The sequence below is a fragment of the Patella vulgata genome, chromosome 8 (genome assembly GCF_932274485.2).
Source record: "Patella vulgata chromosome 8, xgPatVulg1.2, whole genome shotgun sequence".
Classification (NCBI taxonomy): Eukaryota; Metazoa; Mollusca; class Gastropoda; family Patellidae; genus Patella; species Patella vulgata.
In genome coordinates this window covers 13,252,240-13,278,067 of record NC_065886.2, presented here as the reverse complement: position 1 = coordinate 13,278,067, position 25,828 = coordinate 13,252,240, and the positions used below count along the sequence as shown (strand labels likewise).

At 38.0% G+C, this 25,828-nt stretch overlaps 1 protein-coding gene across 2 annotated transcripts; it reads right to left on the bottom strand.

The window, feature by feature from the left end:
* Window positions 1-1,729: 1,729 nt before the first annotated feature.
* Window positions 1,730-25,676, bottom strand: LOC126830551 (metabotropic glutamate receptor 6). 2 transcript variants are annotated; one of them, XM_056102952.1, is made up of 10 exons: window positions 25,618-25,676; window positions 17,560-17,840; window positions 16,527-16,631; window positions 14,324-14,502; window positions 13,254-14,081; window positions 11,261-12,628; window positions 10,624-10,743; window positions 9,785-9,912; window positions 9,310-9,497; window positions 1,730-2,392 (listed from the first exon to the last, which is right to left on the bottom strand). In XM_056102952.1, the coding sequence occupies exons 2-10, from the start codon at window positions 17,801-17,803 to the stop codon at window positions 2,250-2,252; spliced, it is 3,303 nt and encodes a 1,100-aa protein (XP_055958927.1). In that variant the 5' UTR covers window positions 17,804-17,840; window positions 25,618-25,676; the 3' UTR covers window positions 1,730-2,249. The 2 variants fall into 2 exon arrangements, with proteins under 2 accessions (XP_055958927.1, XP_055958928.1); XM_056102953.1 differs by lacking the exons at window positions 13,254-14,081; window positions 14,324-14,502; window positions 16,527-16,631; window positions 17,560-17,840; window positions 25,618-25,676 and adding an exon at window positions 13,166-13,215.
* Window positions 25,677-25,828: the final 152 nt, after the last annotated feature.

Genomic DNA, 25,828 nt, shown 5'->3' with positions numbered 1-25,828 from the left:
ATTCCGTTTGCAGAGCTAAACTATAAATAAAGCCGTATTTAGATTTTTACAGAATGTATCAAACACTGACAGAAATAAAACACTGCCAAGGGATCATATACGTGCATTCCAGTGTATACACGGGACCTCGGTTTTTCGTCTCATCCAAAGCACTAGACAGCTGTCCTTGTCAGGCCCTCCGTCCTGCATCACTGACAAGGGGGAACCACGCCGGAAAATCTGGATGAACTTTCTCGTCCAATGCAGGGATCGAACATCCGACCTCCAGGCTAGCGAGCCAGCGTCTTACCCACTTATCTACGTGAAATGGGGTTTAACGACCTACATTTCAGCCTTATCATTAAAATAGGGAATTTCTTACCTTACACGTGTAGTCGGTTACAATAAACATCTAACTAAATATTTCAAGATGTTTTAATTTTCAGGTTTACAATGGTTTCGAATTTCTTGTTAGTTTAATACTATTGTAGACAGATCAGTCACATTTTCTACGAATTTACACGGTACGGTTGCTATACACGCCAACTATAGTTAGTCACGACTATAGTGATTTATTAAGTTATATTTGGAAGATGTGCATGATTTCCCGGGGCGTACATAAAGATTTTGTTTGGGGGTGGGAGGTGTTTTGCAAAAATGCGACCGACTGACGCACATGTCCATAATATTACGAGTGACGCAGTCAGGGGCCGAGGACCACAGAACATAGTTTTCTAGAAGCCAGTAGCTGTCTGGAGGCTGGGAATAGGGGTGGGGTGGGGCGGTTCTAAATCTAGGGCGCCACCCCACACTGAATGTAAACAAAATACTGGGCGTCCCGGTAGAACATAGATCTTATTACCCATAGTTGTTCGCCGATCGTTATCTCGTCGGAAAGCAGTTTTATTCAAGTTGACATAAAGTATATGTCATATAATTGTTATTGATTTTGTAATTAAATTTATGTGAACCTTAGAGGCAGTGAGCAACCAATATCCTGGCACTTGAGGTCATTGCGGGGAGCAATAAGAGAACCAGAAATAGGAGTCAATGGGACAGAATCTCGAAATCTGCCCCTGTCAATCCGCCTGTTTGCCAAAGTTGTCAGAACATTTGTACAGTCTGACGCCCCACGACCCAGGCATCAGCGGTACTACTAACTGGACAGTTCACTATAATTAAACCGTGAATATGATAGTGCTGGGGCAGTATAAGACCACAGAGGAGTGGAAGAACGATGGCATAATGGAATCTAGTGGCGCAGGCGCGAGAAAATTTCAGATATGTAACTGACCTTTTAATTTGTGGGGACTGGGCCTGAAAATTTATAGTCAATGGCATGACAAATGGGATCAAATTCTCCTTAACGAGAGGATAAGAAATGGGACAGAATCTTGGGGCCCGTCCGTCAATTTCGCCTGTTTTGTCAGAGTAGAAATAACAATTATACAGTCTGTCGCCCCACTTACTAGTGGTACTACTATCAGGGCGATTCACTGTAACTGTGAATATGATTGTGATAAGATTGTATAAGACAGAGGAGTTGCAGAATAATGACACAATAGGATTGAGCACCGTAGGCGCGAAAAAAAAATTTTTGGGACTTGGCCTGAGGGGATAGGATCATTCGAGTCTAAGCGAAAACACTACACCAGTGGAGCCCAAACTTCCACATACCATGCGCCTGTTTATTTACACGCGAATTGAAATGCACCATACAACTACTTCTTGTAAATATATGTTTATAGACATAATTAGTATTTTTACATGATAAAATTATTAAATATAAAGCAAAACTCTTATAAAGCAGATTACCTTCAATGAAGATAGCATTCGTTAAAAGGGATACAACTCTTATAAATATATGTATATAGATATAATTTGCATTTTACATGATAAAATTATTAAATATAAAAAACAAATTCTTATAAGTCAGATTACTTTGAATGAAGATAAAATTCGCTAAAACTAATGTCCAGAAAATAATAAAATCGCTAAAATAATGAGTAATGAAATGGAGTTTAACGTCCTACTGTTCTGCTCCGACTGGGCTAAATATAATGAGTAGGATTACTGTCTTACTTTATTTTTACTACAACCTTCAGAAAATTAAATTATAATTATAATATTATACATCCATTGATATATCGGGTAAAAATAATGAAATATTTGAAACATGCATTATGTAAGATAGATGGAATTAAATCCCTACACAAGGCGGTCACGTGGTCGTTGACCTACTCCATCTTGGTTCCCATTATTAATAATTACTATGATAACTGTGCTGGTGTTGTTCGGCATGGTTGAGGTGGTTGATGTGGTTCATCTGCCGAACGGGTGGGTGATCCAGAACCGCTATTGGACGGGACGGTTAAATATAAATCTGAAGTAACCTGATTGGATAGATCTCTGCCTGCAATAACAATCATAATGAATGCAAAGAAATTAGATTCATCATTGTGAAAGCTACTTGCTACATTATAGAACAGTTGTGTGCTGAGGCTTGGTGATGCTGTATGTCCCAGGACTCAAGTATCGGTTCTAGCACTCATTTTAATATGTGAAAACAGATGAAGTAAATGTTTAATTCAAATGAAGTACGTCGGCGATAATTTCAAATTCACTCTTTGACTGAGTGCCACTCTGACATGGATGTCCGGGAATGCCGCCCTATCTACCTACTGCGATGTACTAGTACGCTATTGGAACATTACAATGACCCAATTGTAACTGATGTATGTCCCAGGATTCAAGTAGAGGTTCTAGTACTCAGAAATGTGAAAAAGGGAAACATAGTAAATATTTGAAAACAGATGAGGTAAGGGTTTAATTCAAATAAAGTACGTCAGCTTATTCACTCCTTGGTTGGACGCCACTCTGACATTGATGTCCGGGGATGTTGCCCCCTCCTGCCTACATCGATGTACGCCACTGTAGTCTGAACGATCTAACTGTAACTGAAGTATCCTCGCGGCGTTTACCCACCTTTCTGCACGTCACTGTGTAGTATTATTCTAGCATTAGTCACAAATCTTCTTCGCTCTCAAATCAGTAGATGGCTAATATGTCAGGCGGTGTGAGATCTGCCAAATACTACCCCCTCACTCAATTTTATAGTGCCAACACCTTAATTGGTTTACGTCATAGACTGACCATGGTTCCAGTTTACAAATATGGAATAGGCATCATACCCCCTACCCTGCACTTTGGGGAGGGACTTATTACTAAATTTGGTCAATAGACACATTCCACTCTTCATCATGAAGATATCATATGACAAATGTGTTTATTAACCTATAGTTCAATTTATGTAGAGATACATCCCATTCATGACCATGAAGACGACATATGACAAATGTGTTTATCAACCTATTGTTCAATTCATGTAGATTTCTACTATTTTAGAGGTTATTTTGCTTGACCAAGAATCTATAAACAACTATCAGTCAAAGCCATAATATTATTACAACTGGAACTGTAGGCCGTGGTGTGAAATTTCTAGCTAGCATGCTTCTGTTTCTCCGTCTCGACCATTTTCGGGTGAAAAAAAAACTACATCATCTAATTCTTCTAGTATTACTTTGTATTGTCACACAACTTTTCTTTTATCAACTCTTTGACGTTTGATAGAAAACGTAAATTAAATATGGGCTTACTTGTCAATGTGCAATGGCATTTGAATTTCGCGGTGACTCGGTTTAAACAGATCACGTGACATAATTGGCCAATCAAAGATTAACGAAGAAACGTTCAACAGGTCATGAGGTGAAAGGTCGCCTACTCTTTGTTTACGTTTTGTTATTAACGGTACATGGCGGAAGGATAGCTAAAGTAAAATTGCATAGTTCGTGTACAATTGGTTAAAGCACTGAGCTAAAACCGTTCACTGCGACAAGCTGGGAAAAATGTAAGGTATGTGCTAACCAGTGGATCAAATTAGATGGAAATGTACCGGAGACAAATGCCGATTTGCTGGACAAAGCTGAATCAGAACTCCAGGCAGGAATGTGCAGACAAAACTCTCACTGTACTGGGGTATGGTAGAGGCTACTACTTTAGTACTTATCACATTCCACGTTACCAACGTTAACAAAACTGTGTATGAAACGTTATCACGATTCCTAAATTGTTGAAGAAAGTGATGATTAGAAACAAGCAGCAAAAACGAAACAAAAAAGAGAAAGAGAATAAAATAATAGGTCTGGTCTTAACATTTTCCCCATTTTCTTGCAAATGCAAGCTGACGAGGATATTCTCCTAAATGCATGACAACCCAGACCAAGGACTACTCAGCCCAAGATCACTCGGACCAATAGAGAAGTCCACTCAGTCAAAGACAGAAGACCACTATATGGTTAAGACTGTGTCATCATTATTGAGGTGAAATACAATGTGCAGTACTCATACCCAAGTTGTTATGGAGAGAGAGAAATTGGGTTTAACGTTCACTCGACACAAACTAGGTCATTTTGGGACTAACATATGGTATAATTTTTTTATTTCAATAATTTGCTTGCGCATAGGGTCTTTAACAGTGGGAGGAAACGGGAGGACTCAGAGAAAACCCACGAGGTTGGACAGGCGACCCTACTCCTTGTCACGTACAACCGGGGATTCGAAACCACGCCTGTTGACTCAATGACAGGCTTTATGATACAGTGCGCACGTTATGTTATGGAGAAAATTAGAACCGAAATTATTTCTGCCCTTGCTTCACCAGTCAAAAAGGGGGCATACTCTGGCGCATTCCTCCCAGGTTGCCTGACTGTAGCTGTGGAAATTTAAACCCCTCTTGTTAAACTCTATTGAACAAATGACAGGGTTAGGGTGACTAGAGATCAAGCACCAAACAAAATTACACTTTTACAGATAGATCAGTAATAGATGTACTTGTTACAAGTGAAAACTTTCTTGTCTGGTTTTGTGTCTATTGTTCGGATACAGGGCTGCCGACAACCAGTATCGCAGCGCAATTTGCGATACATATTTTGTCCGTTGCTAATCAAAAATTAAAATCTAACGTTTTTGATTCGCAGTAACTGCGAATCATTAATATGCCTGTCATTTTGGATATTGACACAAAGATTTATCCACATTTCTCAACACTTTCAACGTGTATAAAATATCAAATAAATTTTATAAACAAAACGGAATTCTCCGTGTGACATTTTCTTCTCAAACTACCCAGACTCAATTCATGATACTATATAATACAGGGACATAACTCTATGAATCGAGACTATTAATCCGGAAATAGGGAATCAAGTAGTACCACTCACGTTGCGAGACATGTCAATTTCGAGTAATTATATCAGTATTCAATTTGAAAAAAAATAAATTCAGTGTATCCCCCACGTATTGTAAATAAAATATAAAAAATAAATACGTGTAAACGTATTGTAAAGTGAGAAATCAAAGTAAGAATTCCCGTAAACTATTATTGTTTATATCGCGTGCGTCTAGTTAATCGAGATTATTCGTAAAATACCGCGTGCTTCCGATTGAACAAAAATAATAACACACGATAAAAAGCAGACGAAATTGTTTTCTAACGAAGAAACAAGAAGCCACTGCCAAGAATTGGCTTCAGACATAATAAGGCCTAACAAAAGTCTACATTCATTCAGAAATGTTCACAGCTAGCTGTAGTAGTGCTAAGATTCTAAAAAAATCTTAAGAATGAAATCTAATCATTTGCTATCAATTAAAATTAAAATAATCTTGTTATTTAGGTGTTTTATGTTGATTTGAAACTGAAAAAGTGCTAATCAATTTTTAAATTTGCTAATCAACTTTGGCAAAATTGGACTTTTTGATTAGCAGTGCTGCTAATCATCTGTGAAAAATTATCGACAGCCCTGTTCGGTTATTAAAGTGACATCCAAACATATGCTGACAGTGACATTGATTTTAATAGTGATGATGATATTGATGAAATTATGTGAGTTGGTCTACACCTGTATACACGTATTTTTGTAAGCGTTTTTTTAAATATTACACATTTGAAATATGTTTTACTTAAATGTACTGTACATGTCAATAAATTTTCATATACTATTCAAAAAAAGTAGGGGATATTTGATTTTGGGGGCATAATACTAAAATATGCAAATGACTACGAAAAAAGTCACTATAGAACCTAACAGAAGAAACATTTCCAGTTACATGTGACGCCCAAACGCACCAATAGCTACCGCATGGAATGCAGGTGATGCTTGGGATCATCATGGGGTCCAACCCAAGATTTGCACGACTCTGACTTTGAATGTTACAGTCATTGTGGCATTGAATTCCAGGGTGGAAACATCAGTTTAATTGTTTTAGTGACCAGAAAACAAATTTTGATATGCGTCGGCTTACCCAAAATGAAAGGTTACGTGCCCTTGGCATGCTACAGATCGGCACAACACAGGCGGTTGTGGCGCGGACGATGAATGTTTCTCAGTCTGTCATAAGCAGGCTATGGTCCAGATACCGTGATACACAATCTGTACAGGACAGACCACGCTCAGGTCGACCAAGGGCGACAACTCAAGCCCAGGATCGATTTATCCGTACCTTGGCCTTGAGAAATCGTGTCATCACAGCAAATCAGATCAGCGCTCGTCTTCAAACAGACACTGGTGTGAGAGTGAGTGGCCAGACGATTCGGAATCGACTGCATAGGGGTCACCTTCGCGCCCGACGTCCTCGCGTGATCCCTTGTTTGAGAGATCATCACATTCAGGCAAGACGTCGTTGGTGTAGGGATCGTCAACACTGGGATAATCGACGCTGGAGCAATGTGATGTTTTCAGATGAGTCAAGGTTCACTGTTGATTTTTTGGACAGACGTAGGAGGGTGTGGCGTCGTCGAAACGAGCGCTTCCAAGACGTTAACGTCATCAGACATGATCGATTTGGGGGTGGTTCTGTTATGGTGTGGGGAGGCATCACTGTTGCTGGAAGAACGGCTTTACATGTTGTTGCAGGGCGTGTTACAGGCCAGTACTACCGGGACAACATCTTGGCAGTCCATGTTGTGCCGTTCGCATGACGTCATGGCCGCCGTTTCATCTTCCAGGATGACAACGCAAGATGTCACAGGGCCAGGATCGTTACAGGTTACCTCCAACAACAGAACATCACCACATTACCTTGGCCAGCACTGAGTCCCGACCTCTCCCCCATCGAGCATGTCTGGGACATGCTTGGACAGAGGTTACGTCAACGTCAACAACGTCCTGCCAATGTCCAAGAACTTGCTGCTGCGTTGCAACAGGAATGGGACAATCTGGACCAAAATGACCTTAGACGTCTCATTAGGAGTATGCCACGTCGGATCAATGCTTGTTTGGCAAACAGAGGAGGATTTACCCGTTACTGACTTGGTTGTGATGCTGTGGTAACTTTGCTGTTTGACCCCGGGTATCATTTTACCCTTATAATGGTCAGTCTGTGCCTTACTTAGTCTAACGATCATTTGGAATAAATCGATGAATGTGAACTTCATTTCATTTTGTCATTTGTTTCTTCGTCAGTTTCATTAGGTGACTTTAATAACACTTAAAAATCAAATATCCCCTACTTTTTTTGAATAGTATATTATATTTTGTCACTTTATGCTTACTATATGTTTTTATTTTACTTTTTTTATTCTAATTCATTTCCAACCGCTTCCCCTTGTCAGTGGTGCAGGCGGAGGGCTGACAAGGCACACGGACAGCAGTCTAGTCGAGGTCCCGTGTATACATTGGTGTGCACGTAGAAAGATCCCTTGGCAGTTGTAATTTGATATAAACGTAGGCCATAGTGCTGTGCCCAGGCAAAATTTGCTTTATAGCACACTGTATGGCGTATATCCTCATTAGACCATTTCATTTCTAATTCATTTTACTAGAACCATTTTACTTCGGTAATTACTGTTTGTTTTTCTCTTATATGTACTTTTATTTACTGGTTGGTATATATCTTTCAATTTTGTACAGTGTATATGGGCACAAGACCTGATCTCTGTGTAAATACATGTATTCTGTGAATATAAGAACCTGAACAGCACATTAGAAACCGTTCTCCTGTATTAATACACTTTAAAAAATGATGATGTTATTATTATTATTTTATTCATTTTTCATTAATACTAGTGGTGTATGGTATTGTTGTGTATGAGGAAATTTATATAATTGCATTTGTTTATTTTTTTAATTTCTTTCTTTAAATAAATGTAATCTTATACTCTCTTATAGGGGGTTGGGTAGTCGAATGGGTAGCATATGCGCGCTGTATCATAAGGTCTGTCATTGGGTCCACTGGCGTGGTTTAGATTCCACGGTTGTACCTGACAAGGAGAAGGGTGGCCTGTCCAACCTCATGGGTTTTCTCCAGGTCCTCCGGTTTCCTCCCACTGCTAAAGACCACTACACGCAAGCGAATTATTGGAATAAAATTGAACCAAAATTACCTAGTTTGTGTCGAGTGGAAGTTAAACCCCATTTCTCTCTAGATATACTCTTATAATAAGTCTATTGTTTTCTCTTTTTAAAAAAATAGTAAAATTGATGAAGGTGAATTATTATTAATTGTATCGATCAGATCACATGGTATTATTATTTTTGTTTTTTCTTAGCATCATATACAATTATAAGACTGAACCAGTATTTCAAGCATGCCAAAATCGTTTTCATCTGTATTAAATATATATTTCTCTTGGATATTGTTTCACTGAAATAGTTTTTGAAGAAATACTTGTTTCCAGAAAATAAAAGATTCATTCAATCATTGGTGCTATTTCCTATTTATTGGCCATATTTATGCCACAGATCAGAGGTAAGTCGTCTTTACCGTGTCAATGCAACATTTAACAGGTGGTATTATCCAGTTATCCCGGCATATTTGCAGAGAAATTCTCTCAGACAAATGTAAACAATCCAACGTGTTCCGTCTCATAAAAGGTATTCACTGGTCTATTTATGGCTATTGACCCTTGACCTATGACGATCTTTGCTTTTGTGGTTTCTGATTGGCTTAGAATTTGATTTTTTCACCCGATTATGGCTACACTTGACAAATATAGTTCCAGACGTAATTCGAGTGCAAGACGTATTGTGCAATGCATCGGAACAGAAATGTATGCGACAGTGACGGCCTACTGGTTAAATCATGTAACAAAGCGTCAGATTTTCACCCGGAATTTGCTGGGACGAGATGAAACGAACTTCGGAGCTAAATCACAGCCTACTGTGCATGGTCCGATTGATCTAACGTGGATTGAAGTTTTCTTCCATTTATTATATTCCGTAAATGGTAGCATGGAAATACAATAGATATTGGTTTTAAAATATAAGTAGTTACCTTTATCATTTCTAAAGTTAAACACAGTCATGTTTTCGGGTTCAGCATAATGTGGGTCCTGCAATTTTCTATCAAGGGATGATCGGTAACACAGAATGACTATAATGACCACAGAAATACCCAAAAGACATGCTAACACAACCAGGACAGGAATCTTCCAATCTGTGGACTGTTCAGGACTTGCTTTCCTGAAAATGTTATATACATGTAATATGAGATGTAACTTTCAACGAATCCACAGTCTGTTAATAGGTACAAGGAACAACTCCATTCGTCAGTATAATGCTCCAGAGTCACCCTGAATAACTACCGCTAATGGTAACTTTTGTAGACCAGTAGACTTTCCTGAAGCTGCTGACTGGAACAAACACCAGTTCATTCAGGGGTACATTCAGTATAAGTGTTTAGTTTTGTTTAACCTTTAAGTTGATGATATTGTGCGAAAATGATCAACTTTTAATTTATGCATACTTACTCCATCTTGTCAGGGAAACATTTGTTGCATGTATAATCTGTTAGACATACAGCGTTATAATCTTTAACGGGGTAATATAACGAATCTTTATTGAAGATGATGCCTTGTGATTTGGACCATGACCCAACCTGATAAAATATCAAAATATGGCGTCTATATTACATCACTGTGTTGATTTATAATCGGATTGAAGGAATTCGCTATTGGTGTCAGTTTTCTCCCAAATAACTTCAATGTTAAATCCATATTTTTTGGCCTTTCATATTTTTGTAAACATTCCGATAATCTTAATCTTTACAACCACAAATAGCCCAACATGTCATAATTATCTCAATAAACTTTTTGAAAGGGATTGACTATTCGGATATTTTGCTAGGTCTGAACAAAGAAATCTATAGGCAATGATCTTATTTTAGTAGGTGTGGACCAAAACATTCTTCGTTTTAGACCAATAGGTCAATAAAAAGTAACAAAACAAGACTGTCTGTAAATTGAAAAGGCTGTGAAATAAACCGAAATAGCGTTGAACTTCCAACTTTTCTGCACTTTATGAGGTGCTAGGACCCAATTTTATTTCAAATTCCAACGGTCAATGTACACATGAAGGTTGGTTTTCGTCCCAATCCTGCCAACAGTGGGGTCGAAACTGTGCCCTCATCGTTAGTGAGCCAGAGCCATGCCATGCTCACCAAGAAATTGGGACCTCTTCGTTAGTAAGTCAAAGTCTCCGCAAGACCGCGTGGTTTCAACAAGAGGGTAATCAACCAGATATGCATCAAGTTAGGACATTTATTTGTAAGCAAGATATTTATATTTTTTAAAAGGAAAGCAATGTCTACTTGTGTATATGGTTTTTCTCCTGAGGTAACATGCATTATTTTATATTTGACAACACCATCACCATTGTCATCAAAAACTCTTTCCTGGCTACCTTTACCATATAAATCTAATTTTACATTCTGTAAATATAAAAATAAAAACGTACTAAATTCCAATTTTTACTAATAGAGTATCACTTATATATTTACTCTGAGTCATCAAGCTGCGAATGCGTGTAAAAATTTGTAGTAGCGCCGATCAATAGGCCGATATTTTACGAAACCTATTAAGAATATATGCATGAATGGATGAATGGATAGGGTTTACGGTCTAATGAAGAAAGGATGAAAGTTATTAAGAGCCTTTGAGTACTTTACTGAATAGAGAAATGTTCTCCCTGATTTCTGCCACATTTCTGGTGGTCTTTGTTGTCAGGATTCGGGTAGGCTTCAAGTTCCAAGCTTGATATGTTTCCTAATTTAATTATATATCGCAATTATGGAAAGCTAGGTACGTAGAACTCTTTGGGGAAATACTTTCCGTTACCAAAATCAACTACACTAAAATGATAATAAATTAATTAGTACTATGTACTGGATATGTACTGGACCATCTTCTGGTACTGTTTGTGATTGGTTACAAGAAAGGGATACATACCTTCTTCATGTATTCTGCCAACAGAGTGGGATTTTGTTCAGGGCACGACGTTGCAGGCTGGCCACAAGTTGTTGAACTGAGAACATTTTCTACGCCTTTAACCAAAGCTTTTGTTGAGGCCACAGCAAATGGTACCCATTGGTCATAAAGTGACATCGCTAAACTTTCTAAGTCACACTCTCTGGCTTTACCAATGACTTCGTCTTTCCCAGCTCTTTGGAAACTTCCGGTGAATATGCAATTTCCCATTTTTTCTAAGAATTGACGGAGCCATGGATCAGACGGATTATTGATATTTTGCTTGGCGAGATAGGAGTTGAATGCTGGAATGTTAGGCAACTCTAAGGCAATACTCAGAGAACCATAAACTTTGCTTTGCTGTTCAGGAATGACACTTTCTCTGCTTCCCCATGTTTCTGATCCAATAAATAAGAACTCACCTTCCTTCATTCTCTCAGTCACAGCTTTTACTACTTGCTCAATAACATGTGACCTTGCAAAAGTCACCACTAACTTAGCTTGTGGGGTTTCTCTTAATTTAGCCAGCAAACCATTATACAACGTGTAGTCGGTGGTTACGGGAATTTTATGACCTATAACGCATACTTCTGCGTCCTTGCCAAGTTTCTCCAATGTGGAATGAGCACCTCCTCCATAGGCACCCTCCGTGTAAATAACCTGGATGATGTTTGAACCAAGGGAGGTAACTATATCAATAACGACTTTTGCCTGTTGGTCGTCTGCAGTAGGTATTCTCAGAAAGTAGGGATAAAGAGTTCTATCGCTGAGAAGTGGGCTGGTCGAGGCATAGGATACTTGGACGTAACCAAGTTTAGCCAGAATTTCAGCCATGGCCGCACTCATACTTCCGCTCATCCCTCCAACATAACCAAGAATTCTGTGATTAATCTCTGAACTTTTCATTCCGGGTCTGAGTTCATAAGTTCCTTTGTGTAAACGTAAAAGTTTGTCTTTAATTACAAGTTCAGATGCACACCCATTTATCACAATCAACCCTACTTTCTTTTTAGAAGATATCAATGTGTTGTTTGGGTTGTTAATCTCCTCAACAGCAAATTTGATGCTTTCAGCGATGTCGTTCCCATAAGAATCTCTGATTGTGTTGGTGCAGAGTAGTGTGTTTGTCTCATCAGGTATAAATACAGGGACAACCGCCACAACGTACCAATCTCCTTCCACAAATATAACATGGTCAGATATATCAGACGGAATACATTTTATACAGTCGGTCCCGTTCCGACATTGAACAGATGAAAGTCTGGTGTATGGGCCTTGGCTCTCTGTCTTAGGATAACTACTTATGAGAGATTTGTTTAGACTCAGCGTCCCCAGTCTGTAATCACCAACCTGAAGAAGAAGACAAAATACATCGCGTAGAAATATAGAAAGCTGATGAAATAGAATCATTGTCTTTATAATTTCGTGTACTTTTGTATTAGCAAATGCTATTTTCTTTTACATTTATTTCTTTTCAGTTAAAATATACTTTTTATATAAATATGGACGGGGGAACAAGTAAATTCATGGGTGAACATATTGACGCATGGTATGTAAACGGTTGAACATCTCTGGTTTCAACCTTGGTACAACATCGCGTTTGTTTGGGAAATTAAATCTTGTCCCTGGGTGTGATTTTCTAAAACTATTCTGTCTCACAGTTTCTATTGTTATCATAAGACTTTACATGGTTTAGTAATTAGTAGCAACATGATCTTTTGATCAGGGTTAGCCATGGTTTGTTTTCCTCCAGGGTTATTCATAAACTTTCGGGAAAACGGGCGCATTTGCTAATTACCATAAGAACTATTGCAAATAAACTTCTTACTTTTACAAATCTACAGTTTAGCTAATTACCATATGAACTACTATAAATGAACTCCTTACCTTTACAAATCTACAGTTTATAAGTGTAGTGCATTGTTGAAAGTTAAAGACTAATTATTATTAGAACTATTGTAAATGAACTTTTTACCTTTATAAATCTGCAGTTTGTAACTCCAGTGCATTGTTGAAAGTTAAAGACTTCGTATTCTTGCCGATTCGGTTCGGAGTTGTAGTTAATTTCTCTGTTGGCTTTGAAAGTGATATTCTCAGCTAAGGTATTCTGGAACATTTGGGATGTGTATGGAAATTCTGCCGTAAGATTTATTTTTATGTCGGCCATTTCATTAATATATGTTTGTTTGGATAAATGACGAAGTTTTAGACAAATTGTGTTGCTACCACCACAATACTTTTGACTCAGTTTCTTCAACAGATTAGCTAAAACCAAAACTGCTTTTACAGCGTAATTTACATACACGGATTGTTCAGAATCCAGAATCCCATCACTAATCCACGACTGGGAAAATGTTTTGTTCTTTATGTTTTTCCAGTATTCAGTGAATTCCTGTAACTCAATTTTAGGGGCACTTGTTACCAATATTCCTCTAGAAATGGGAAAGTATGCTTGCCCATATCTCCGAAAATAAAGAGAGTTGAGTCTATTGGATTCTGATACAATTATTTCAATGTCAAGAACTAAACTTGAAGACTGCAACAATTCCAACAATTTCGTAATTAAATTCTCGGAACCAATATAAATGATGCCACCTAGTTTATGATTCAAAACATTCAGTAAAAATAGTTCAAACATTTCTTCACTATTTGTGTTATTAAAGGAAGAGTAAACAGGAACGCAGATGCCTTTATCCGATGTCAGTGTTTTCAGAAGTTGAGCTGCATCTTTACCATAATCGTCATCTTCATAAATTATTCCTACGTAGTTCCATTTCAATTCCAACATTAGCTCCAACATTACCTACAGAAAACAAAATGATTATTTGACATTTGTAGTTTTTTTTCCTGTAGTGGCAAAATCTCTGTGCAATGGTTAATGCCTAGAACAGTTTGTTGCCCAGTTACCTTTTATGGCACTGTTATTGGGGACCGATATTGCCAAATGTATAAAATCATGCTGGGTGACTATATAATTTGATCACAATTGCCAAATTTATCCAGTGATTACAATTTCCGCAAGAAATGACAATAATTAAAACTTACTTGTACTTGTACGCTATCAGGTGGAATAACTCGGTAAAAGTTGTTATAGAGAGATTGGTCTGCTAATTTATCCGACGTAGCACCAAAGCTCAACATGAGCAATCGATCTTTCTCGGGTAGGAGACTGAACAGACGAGAAACATGTTTGGCCTCGGAACTTTTTGTTGGACTTAGCAAAGCTGAAACGTATATCAAAAATGATAAGTGATATTTCAAAATGGATATGTTTTCATTCATAAGGTAAAGTATTTACCCTAAATCGTTTTTTAAACTAAGAATGGTTATGATACTTTTGCAAGCGTGTTTCCTGAAGGTTTTACTTTAGTTACTTGGTATGGAGTAGGTCACTGACCGGGAGGTAGGTTTTACTTTAGATGCTTAGTTTGGAGATAGGTCACTGACCAAGAGATCCCGGGTATCTCGATGATGGCCGTGACAGTTTCTCGGGATATTCCAACCTGGCTTCCCCTTGCCAGTGGTGCAAGACGATCGGTCTGGTAAGGAACATCGGCAAGTCATTTGATAGAATTGTGTCCTTTGTATGAACCACCAATTAGTCGAATAGCCTACAGATGGTACGACCAAATTGTCAGACAGTAACAATTCGGTGCCAGACAGTAACAATAAGGTGTCATCTTCGTATATGTCATTTTGAAAATTGAGTTATTGTTATTTTCACATTCTCCATCTCAATACCTTAAAAATGATGTATGGTAAGGAACAGCGGCAAGTCATTTGATAGAATTGTGTCCTTTATATGAACCACCAATTAGTCGAATAGCCTACAGATGGTACGACCAAATTGTCAGACAGTAACAATTCGGTGCCAGACAGTAACAATAAGGTGTCATCTTCGTATATGTCATTTTGAAAATTGAGTTATTGTTATTTTCACATTCTCCATCTCAATACCTTAAAAAAGATCTATGGTTGGTTTAAATCGGGCAAAAGTGGTTACCTTTTGAAGCTGCCCAAGCAAGGAAAGTAAGTTTTGAGAAAACGCAAGTTAAAGATGTCGGTATGTTTCAAAACAAAATCACATAGTATCCATGACGTTTATTTGCTATTTTGTCGTTTAATTCCTTTTTCTTTAGGGGGGTTGGATGGCCGAATGGTTAGCACGTGCGTGCTGTACGTGACAAGGAGTAGGGTCGCCTGTCCAACCTCGTGGGTTTTCCCCGTGTCCTCCGGTTTCCCCCCACCGCTAAAGACCCCTACGCGCATTCGAAGTATTGAAATAAAATTAAAACCAGATGTTAGTCCCGAAATGACCTCGTTTATGTCGAGTGGACGTTAAACCCATCTTTCTCTCTCTCTCTCTCTCTCTCTCTCCTTTTTCTTTAGGTTTTCAGGGGTGCTGAAGACGAAATCGTAGTAAAAATGTGATCCGACATTTGTTTTATTATATAAAATAATGTTTATATATTTTTCTCGCCAACTAGAATGTTTATCTCACGCAATGAACTCTTTTCGCAAAAAAAGCATCCACAACAGAGGCGATAACAAATTAGTGCTGCGATAAAATATACCCAGCACGCTTAAATAATTAAATGCAACGGAATAGACTTTATTGTCGTGCCAACACAATACTTCGATTATTGTGAGACAGGCACATGAGGAGGCACGGTGGCTCAGTGAGATGGAAGTTGGCTCGCTAACCTGAAAGTTCTGTGTTCGATCCCAGTATTGGCCGAGAGAGTTCATTGGGATTTTCCCGTGGTGTAGAACGGAGGAAGAGAAAGAGACAAGGCACAGTCGTTCGGATGGGACAAAAGAAAACGAAGCCCATTGTACACATAGGCGTGCAGTTGGAATTCGGAATAAGAGTAGGTTGTAGAGGCGCTGTCAGGGCAAAATGTTCCTCATAACACAATACATGGCGTATGCTGGTATTCATTCATGTTCCTGAAGCAACGATCGGGAGTTTTACAACATCTAGACGTTGCTACCCTGCTTTGCAATTCCCCAACTTATAGCTACGTTGTATTCCTTTACGGCAGAAAGGTAAACAGTAGTGTCCAATCACAGATTGTGACACAAACAAACTCAAATCAATCATGGCGACCGCGATGGAAACCTTGACATTGAACACATCTTGAACTTTGCAACTCGATAATCACAGGTAATTTAGCTGGATTTCTAGCATCAGTAGTGCTTGTTTATAAATATAACAGGTTATTATGTAACAGGAGAAAATACGTACCAAACAGAAATTCTGACTGGGAGGTGTTGGGATACGTCTGTGATAAGTCCATGGCCGATGAGACAGCCATTTCCGGTATTCCACAAGTTTTATAAGCATGTATACCTGACAATATATATATATATATTCACATGATTATATTTGTATAGAGAGTCTATCGTAAAGGACTGGTTTTAACATAATATGCATTGTGTCGTAAATATTGGATACTAGGAACCCATATACATCTTTTCACTTAAGGGCCCAAGGAAGAGAGCTACAAGCCCTGTATCATACTAAATACGCCACTAATGAGAATCGTCTTTTCTAGAAAATAAAAAATGATTTTAGCTAAAGATCCATTCTTAGCCTTTGCATAGTGTTACAATTTAATATTAACACCCATTTTCATAATTTATGTATTTTCCTCATAGAAGAGAAGTACCTCATAGAAGAAGAGTACTATGTGCTCAATACAATTATGTTATTTACTTTCCTGTTGGCTTAATATGTTTGAATAAATCCACTCAGGCGTGTACATATAATACAGTAATGTTCTATAGTCGTTCACTGATATAATGTCATCACAGGGGATGTAAATAAAACTTCCTTGTCAATTTTGTCTTGATCCATATACAATTATTTGTGTGTTTAATATTACCAAGATATTTTGTTCGGTTTCCAAAATTGATGCCATAAAGACGGAATTTATGAATAAACAAAAGTAAGGGTATATCAATAAAATTGAAACAACAACCTACAAGTGTTTAAAAGGTGTTTTTTTAGAAGTTATACATGTATAAAACCGTATATATAAATATAGGGAAAACCGAAGAACTCGGAGAAACCCCACGAGTCAACTTTGCTTCCACGAGGTGTTGCATCGCTGATCAACAGGGCTTACCATCGGCTACATAACCACAGACTGGACAAGACAATTACATTTATTGTTTATATGTGAACGGCTGCTATCCTCGTGACATTTTCCGAGACCAGTACAGTTTTTCAAAATGTTTTTGACTATTTTGTTTGGGTTTTTTTAAATAACACTTACCTATTTTGTCACCACCGTTTAAAAATGCGTTGTTATTCAGTTTATCTATGATCCATCTCACAGCTTCAAATTCCTGTATAGAATATGGATCAGCAGTAATGGAACAACCACTGGGTCCAGGAAGATAAACACTAAAAAATCCACCAATATATACACTGGCATCACCAGGATATCGGATCTCATCCAAAGATTCAGTTCCCCGCAACAACCCGAGAATACTCAGTATCAGTACAAATTTCCACATGTCTCAACAATTTCTTCTGTGAAAGGAGTTAAAATTGCTGAAAAATAGTTTATTTTATTGCATAAACACCTTAGGGTTAAAGGCCCTCTGTAAATGACTTATTACAATATATTTCTTAAGCGATTTATTAAGCGTTCTCTACCATATCAATCCGAGGGATAGTAGGTTTATATCCGACATATACATCGCCATTTCACTCTTAAATTTAATGGGCTCTTCCATTAAAAGGCAACAACGATTGGATAATTGCTCGATAGTTTCCGCCAAATAGCGAAAATTACCGAAGTAATCACGTGCAATTACGTGCATGTTTTTGTTTATATGTCGCCATTTTGGACTATTGAATTGAAAGCAAAAACAAAATGGATAGTAATACGAAGTCAGACGAATAATCAATCCTTTTTAGCCAACATATTGACGATGGAATAGATGTGAATGCAAATATCGACGAGGATCTATCCAAAGCCTGCAGAAAATTTGGACCAAAAGGCATTCTTTTCCAAGAATTCTGACAGTGAACCATGATTGAAGGTTTTCGGTATGTTCAGAGAAGGATTTGACCGACTGTTTTAAGTGGACTGTACCCAAAAATACTTTACAAAGGAACTCTTGGGCGATAAATACTTTCAAGTCTTGTAGTGTGTGGAGAAATAATCGCAATGTGGACGAAAAGAAAATTCTGAAAGATGTCTTAGACATGGATAACCGATCTAAATACATGTATGTCGATAAGTACGCCGTCTATTTCGGTCCTGAATGTTAGAAACTGTACCATAACAAATTTTAATTGTCAAAAGAATAAAAATGTATTTCTGTGTTTTTTTGTATTGATATGAGCCGAATATATTGACCTGAGATGACGTCATTAGCGGTTGATATGAAATATCAACCTGTCATGACGTCATCAGCGGTTGATATGAACGAATATATCAACCTATGATGATGTCATGACAGGTTGTTATGAGATATAACTGCTATGGACATCAAAGTAAAAACTACCGCCAGTTGTATATATATATTTAACTTACATACGCTTTTAAAAATCAGATTTTTTGTGCAGACGAGTAAAGTGAAAATGAAAATTTAAATAGTAATTTGGGAGATAAAACCATTTTGCCTTCTAGCCGGCAAAATAAATGCCAGAAATTCCATGATTTTTTGGTCTGGAGCCATTCTGGATGACCTGGCACGTTCGGGCATTTTTATGCGCGAACTCTTAGGTTTTTTTTACTGGCATGCGCACAGGTACTATTTCTTTTTCTTTTACAAGTACCCAAATCGGGGATTTCGTGCGGAGGTAGTTCGGAGGTAAACAGTCTGTGAAGTACAATACTTGCCACTCTACCTGTGTATCGCTAATTATAAACCGAATGTGTGAAGACAGTTCATACATATCACTCAAAAAATTTTCAGTACAAACTCAGTTGATTCACGCTCGATTTGCTACTAAACAAACCCATCGGTTTATTTTCTCAACAGTGTGACCGCGGATTTATTGACCTTGTATGAACTTATCCATAGCTATATCCTTACACCGAGAGAAATTATCTAGTCTCGGTGAAAAGAACCATGGTCATCTGGTAGAAAATTACTTTTGTATTTTTTGGAACGGAAAACAGTGTTTTTAGAAGCAAACTAACCTGCCGCACATGAGGAAGTCATTATACTAATAATAAAAGGCGAGACCTCTTTTTGCGGCGCAGGCTTATCACTGAGTAGTAAACCGTCCACAAACAATAATATAGGAAGCCTAGTGACGAGTGTAGTTTTTGTCTACGATATCACCTTAGGTGGAAGTGGACGTAAACACCAGAAAAACGAGTGTAGTAAGTAGGCTATAGACTATAGGTTTGAGTCGAGATTACTCGCTTTCAGTTTGCTCTGTTTTTGCGATAACCAATTCTGTGAGAAATACCATACTGACATTCGGTTTTTAAAAGTTGTACGCGAACTAAATGCGTTTGTTAGATACTGACAGAGCAGCCCGGAGTCAAAACACGGTTGATTCAACACGACTTCATTGGTTATTCAATACGTCGTTAACCCCGAATAACCTTTCACACGTCCAATCACAATATCGTGCAATAGGTGTATTCACTGCTTACAGAAAACTGAAATTTAAAAAAGATTTTTTTTATGAGGGTGACACTCCCACACACTCCCTATCGAGCTGCCGCTCGGTCTGCGCAGCCTCATGCCTGGCACATACTGTCAACATTGTATATTTTTCCGTTTCCGCCCTTTCCCCCCCCCCCCCCCACAATATATATTTCACGGCTACGTTGCGACGGTATCAGCATACCCAGTTGTTGACACCCATTACATCACTCCTGTCTAACAAATCATAAAGCTGTGGTGTTACGGTGGCGGCATAGTATTTCACCGTAACACCACAGCCACTCTAACCATTCATAATACATCTAACTATCCCTTTACAGCACTTCACTCCCTACACATTTCCCCCCGTCCTACTTTCCCAAACGTCAACAACACATCTCATACATCCAGTTCGCTGATTAACCCTTGTACCACGTCTACTGGATGACCTGGCGCCTGGTACGTTCGGGCATTTTTATGCGCGAACTCTTAGGGGTTTTTTTACTGGCACGCGCACAGGTACTATTTCTTTTTCTTTTAACAAGTACCCAAATCGGGGATTTCGTGCGGAGGTAGTTCGGAGGTAAACAGTCTGTGAAGTACAACATTTGCCACTGTACCTGTGTATCGCTAATTATAAACCGAATGTGTGAAGACAGTTCATACATATCACTCAAAAATTTTTCAGTACAAACTCAGTTGATTCACGCTCGATTTGCTACTAAACAAACCCATCGGTTTATTTTCTCAACAGTGTGACCCGAAGTGACCGCGGATTTATTGACCTTGTATGAACTTATCCATAGCTATATCCTTACACCGAGAGAAATTATCTAGTCTCGGTGAAAAGAACCATGGTCATCTGGTAGAAAATTACTTTTGTATTTTTTGGAACGGAAAACAGTGTTTTTAGAAGCAAACTAACCTGCCGCACATGAGGAAGTCATTATACTAATAATAAAAGGCGAGACCTCTTTTTGCGGCGCAGGCTTATCACTGAGTAGTAAACCGTCCACAAACAATAATATAGGAAGCCTAGTGACAGTGTAGTAAGTGGGCTATAGACTATAGGTTTGAGTCGAGATTACTGGCTTTCAGTTTACTCTGTTTTTGCGATAACCAATTATGTGAGAAATACCATACTGACATTCGGTTTTTAAAAGTTGTACGCGAACTAAATGCGTTTGTTAGATACTGACAGAGCAGCCCCGAGTCGAACAATCGCCGCCCGAGCTGTCTTTGTCAGCTAGTTTCACAATATCGTGCAATAGGTGTATTAATGTGATTTTTAGGTTTAACCCCGCAAACAATGCCAAAATAGTGTTTTCACTGCTTACAGAAAACTGAAATTTAAAAAAAAAAATTTTTATGAGGGTGACACTCCCTATCGAGCTGCCGCTCGGTCTGCGCAGCCTCATGCCTGGCACATACTGTCAACATTGTATATTTTTCCGTTTCCGCCCTTCCCCCCCACAATATATATTTCACGGCTACGTTGCGACGGTACCAGCATACCCAGTTGTTGACACCCATTACATCACTCCTGTCTAACAAATCATAAAGCTGTGGTGTTACGGTGGCGGCATAATATTTCACCGTAACACCACAGCCACTCTAACCATTCATAATACATCTAACTATCCCTTTACAGCACTCCCTACACATTTCCCCTCGTCCTACTTTCCCAAACGTCAACAACACATCTCATACATCCAGTTCGCTGATTAACCCTTGTACCACGTCTACTGGATTGTGTGTCAGTTTTCGGTCTTCGATCAATAATTGTATCATCAATTTTTCGAAAATCAAAATTTCTTTAAATTGGCTAATGGATAAAACATTTAAAATCGGCGTAGCTTAAAACCAGTGTAAAATCAGTGTAATTTAAATAAAAGGTGTCTAGTGTGACATGTGTTTCGGGCATATGTTTCATAAGTGACATGTGATACGAGGTATAGCTCTCCGAAACTTTCTGGCTTCTCTTGCAATTTATTTGGGGCAAGACTTTATCACTCCTCGCCCATGTGTTAATAATAATATTAATCTTATATATAAACCGCACAAATTTAACAGATACAAATAATGTACATTTTATTCCACAGGTAGACAGACATTGAAGGGCCCATTGAAGGAGACGCAGTTGGTTTAGAGTTTGTCCGACTCTTTTGGGTATTTGCGCCCCATTTCCAATGAAATAATCATGTTGTTCTGATGCTCAACTAGTATCAAATATATATCGTGTTACAAATCGTCTCGAGCATGTTCCACACATCTCAACATTTATTAGCTTTTTGTTCAATCTATAAAAGCCTACATTCCTACAAAATGTTTTGTTCAGTCAAGTGAAACAAGAAAATCCATAGACTCAATGGAACAATAGAACAAGTACACCTTAATGTCGACAAATACGTAAAACTATGAACTAAGATACTATTATATGATTCACCCGAAAGGTCCTGTATAATTATGCAACATAGATGCATAATATCTACATTCAAGTTAAACGAACTGCATCTATTCATTTTAAGTCTTGCGTCGAGCTGAATAACAGAGTATATTCATTTAAGAGCAGCTATGTCATTTCGGGATTAATATACCACATATTACAAGTCATACCCAATGGAAAAAAATGACGATTAATTAAAATTCCAACATTTTGGATTTCATTTTGCCGGCCATTTTGAATTTCTACCATCAAGAATTCTCGAAATTAAATTTTTGAGATTATCGCTGCCCTTTTATTACCAAATGAATGTTGGTTCTTTTTTTTTCTTTTTTTTATTACCAAATTTGGAAGTCATTTTGAAAGAAATGCCCGCCACCAAATGACAAATACATTTTTTAAATTGATATTTGTCAAATTCGATTTTTCGGCACATTTCGCTTTCATAACCACTCTGTGTTTGACGAATTTAAAAATAAATTATTTATCCTTCCACCACTGAAAGACACTCAGTACGAGATATCGCTCTCCGATAATTCCTGACGAACGTCAAATTTAATTCTGTTAATCGTGTCATTTTGCCTTGGCCGATTTTGAGTATGATTTTGTCTGACATATTTACCATTGAACCAAACTGCATTGGTTTCTTTTGCAATTTGTTTAGGACCCGTAAAACGTTATACCAAGAAAAAATAAAACGTTTTGTTAAGTAAAGCTATATGACGCCATGGCTTTGCCATGATTTAGAGAGTTGATTATGTGATTGCCATGTAAACAAATGAAGAGTCCACGGGAAGAACGATCTAAGTTACATTTTTGTCTTTTCGCATAAAAGGCAAAACAGTCTTTTGGACGAGAATGCTTGACGCGAACAGAACAACGCGTGGGTATAATTACAACTTCAAAATGATGTTTATTACGAATCTTAATTACCAGTACAACAACTGACTTCTACTTTCCAGCCAAATTAAGGTCAAATAAAAGGGTAGGATGGACGTATTTGTCCGGGAGACCATTTCAGAAGGGCCTTGTATCAGGTTTTTCCTGAAATTGACTGTTCATCAGAAAGCTTATACAATTTGCTACCAGATGGCGTAATTAACTGGGGTTCATTGAAAAAGTGACTTAGATCGTTTTCCCCCGGGGCTCTTCAAATGTCTAAATAATAAGATATATAACATTAAAAGCCAAAATAAAAAGGATAATAAGCAGAATTAACTCTGACATAATGCATCTTTAAGCTGTGTTTGTTTTCTAAAGTCATTGTATATCGATCTCAAAATTAATGAAAATATGTGACAAGTTATCAGGGGAATCCCCTATATACTTTACCCAGGGTTTGAGGTGGATATAAAAGATGTATTATACTGTTTGTATGGCCTTCAGAGGTTTTGATAAGACTGAATGCATATATGATTATATCACATTCATAAGACATGAATGGTCCCTTTCATTACATTTACATGAGGTAAAGATTAGGGTATATTTGTATCTGTTATGGTATGCCTCTCGCCGAATACAATCTCTCCGATAATCATTACACACACCGTCTTCTTTATATTATATATTATTATTGACATACTTATTCATCAAGGAAGGTAATCAATTTTTTTTTTTACACAAGTGACAGCGTTCAAGGGCCACTGTGGCAAATAAAACTGCATAATTTGGGTTTTTAAGCCCTTAAAATCCTCTACGTTAGGGCCAAGCAACTAAGTAAATATACGTGATACGTTTTCAAACAACTTCAACCCGTCAGTCCTCATCTGGAAATGTATTATACAGTGTCTGGATAAAACCAGACTTTTGTTTTATAAAAGTAAGGTCTAGGTGAAATTTACCTTTCGTAAAGCACATGGGCCATGCACCGTATAGACCTCTGATTAATATAATGGAACGGCAATAGATAATCGGGTCATCCAACAAAAAAATTGACCCGAAATTTTAAAAAGGTTACGTTGAAACTACTCCATATTTTGAGCTGAAATTTTGAGACAAGGTAAATACACCACCTCTCCATATTTTAGCATTTAAATTTCATACGTACACGGATTTTTATTTCTGAGACTCTGTTAAATTAAGGATGGCCCCTTTAAAGCACAATATTGGTATCAGCCATTATCACATGATAGAACTGATTAAACACGTTCCAAATATAATTTTAACACAGAGATCATTGCAACGATAGATGCGTAACGAAGATTTCAAGAATCGTAAGAGACGAAAGCAACAGGAAAACATCAGTTATCCTTCTATAAAACTGACCGAAGTAACGAGCGATAACAGATACACAGGCCAATTTCTGCTCACTAATAATTCCGTTGATGAAGAATACAACCGTCTTAGGTTCCCACTATCACGATTCGCGCCAGAAAAAGGCGTTCGCGGCCGTCAAATTTTCTAAATTCCCTATTTCAGATATGCCCCTCTATCATTCATCGAGCCCGAACGCCTATGAGGTCCTTGGATCGATCTTGGTGTTGGACGATAAAGTCCCGGGCTAAAAAAAAAAGGTGCGCATACGCCATGCAGTGTTCTAGAGGGGAGGGGGGGGGGGGGGGCTTTGTCGTGTCAACAGCGGTACCGCCTACTCTTAATTCGAATTCTGTCAAGGATTATTTTACGTGATCCTAAAAAGTGAAAACAACGCTGGAAAATCTCCAGGTATTTTCACGGCCAACCCCGAATTCTGGTTTGTGTGTTGGTGAGAGAGAGAGAGAGAGGGGAGAGAGAGAAAGAGAGAGAGAGAGGGGAGAGGGAGAGAGAGAAAGAGAGTTTAACGTCAATTCGACACAAACGACACAAACTAGTTCACTGGAGAACCTGGAGAAAAACCACGAGGTTGGACAGGCGACCCTACTCCTTGTCACGTAGAACCGGAGAATCGAAACCACGCCAGTCGACTCAATGACAGACCTTATTATACAGCTCACACGCGCTAACCATTCGGCTATGCACCCCCCCCCCCCCCCCCATGTACAGTATAAGGTATGGGTTCTTATTGCATTTTGCTCTATTTAACTTAGGTGTTAAAAACAAACCTTAGTGTACTGTTCACTGCAAACGATCCTGTTTCTTGGCTATGCCCAAGAGGGTGAATCCGATCTAATTGCCTAGCCATATAATAATATGTAAAATTGCAATCGATAAACGTGTCCTCTTTTTTCAAGTAGAAAAATAAGGAAAATGTTTTCATGAAGCCAAACAATAAGTTGCTATTAATTCAGAAAAATAAAAATAAAATATTTTTACTTAAATATAAACTTAGGCCTACCTTCACGGCTTGTTGACTTAGTAGTATGAAGTCGTATTAAATAGGACTGCTATATTAAACTATTGGACTACTTCCAGCAAAAAGAGGAAGTAAATTTGAAAACATACGCCAACAAAACATAACCAATGAATCGTAAAACTATTCAATAATATGTGTTCGCTTGTACAGCATAATAATATAAAAGGAAAACTTGAATGAGGTAGAAGTGAAC

Coding starts and splice junctions, on each gene's coding strand:
- LOC126830551 (XM_056102952.1), bottom strand. CDS start 17,803: ATGTGGAAATTTGTACTGATACTGAGTATTCTCGGGTTGTTGCGGGGA. Junction 14,082..14,323: donor CTGATAGCGTACAAGTACAA/GTAAGTTTTAAT, acceptor TGTTTTCTGTAG/GTAATGTTGGAGCTAATGTT. Junction 9,913..10,623: donor GAGAAAAACCATATACACAA/GTAGACATTGCT, acceptor ATATTTTATCAG/GTTGGGTCATGGTCCAAATC.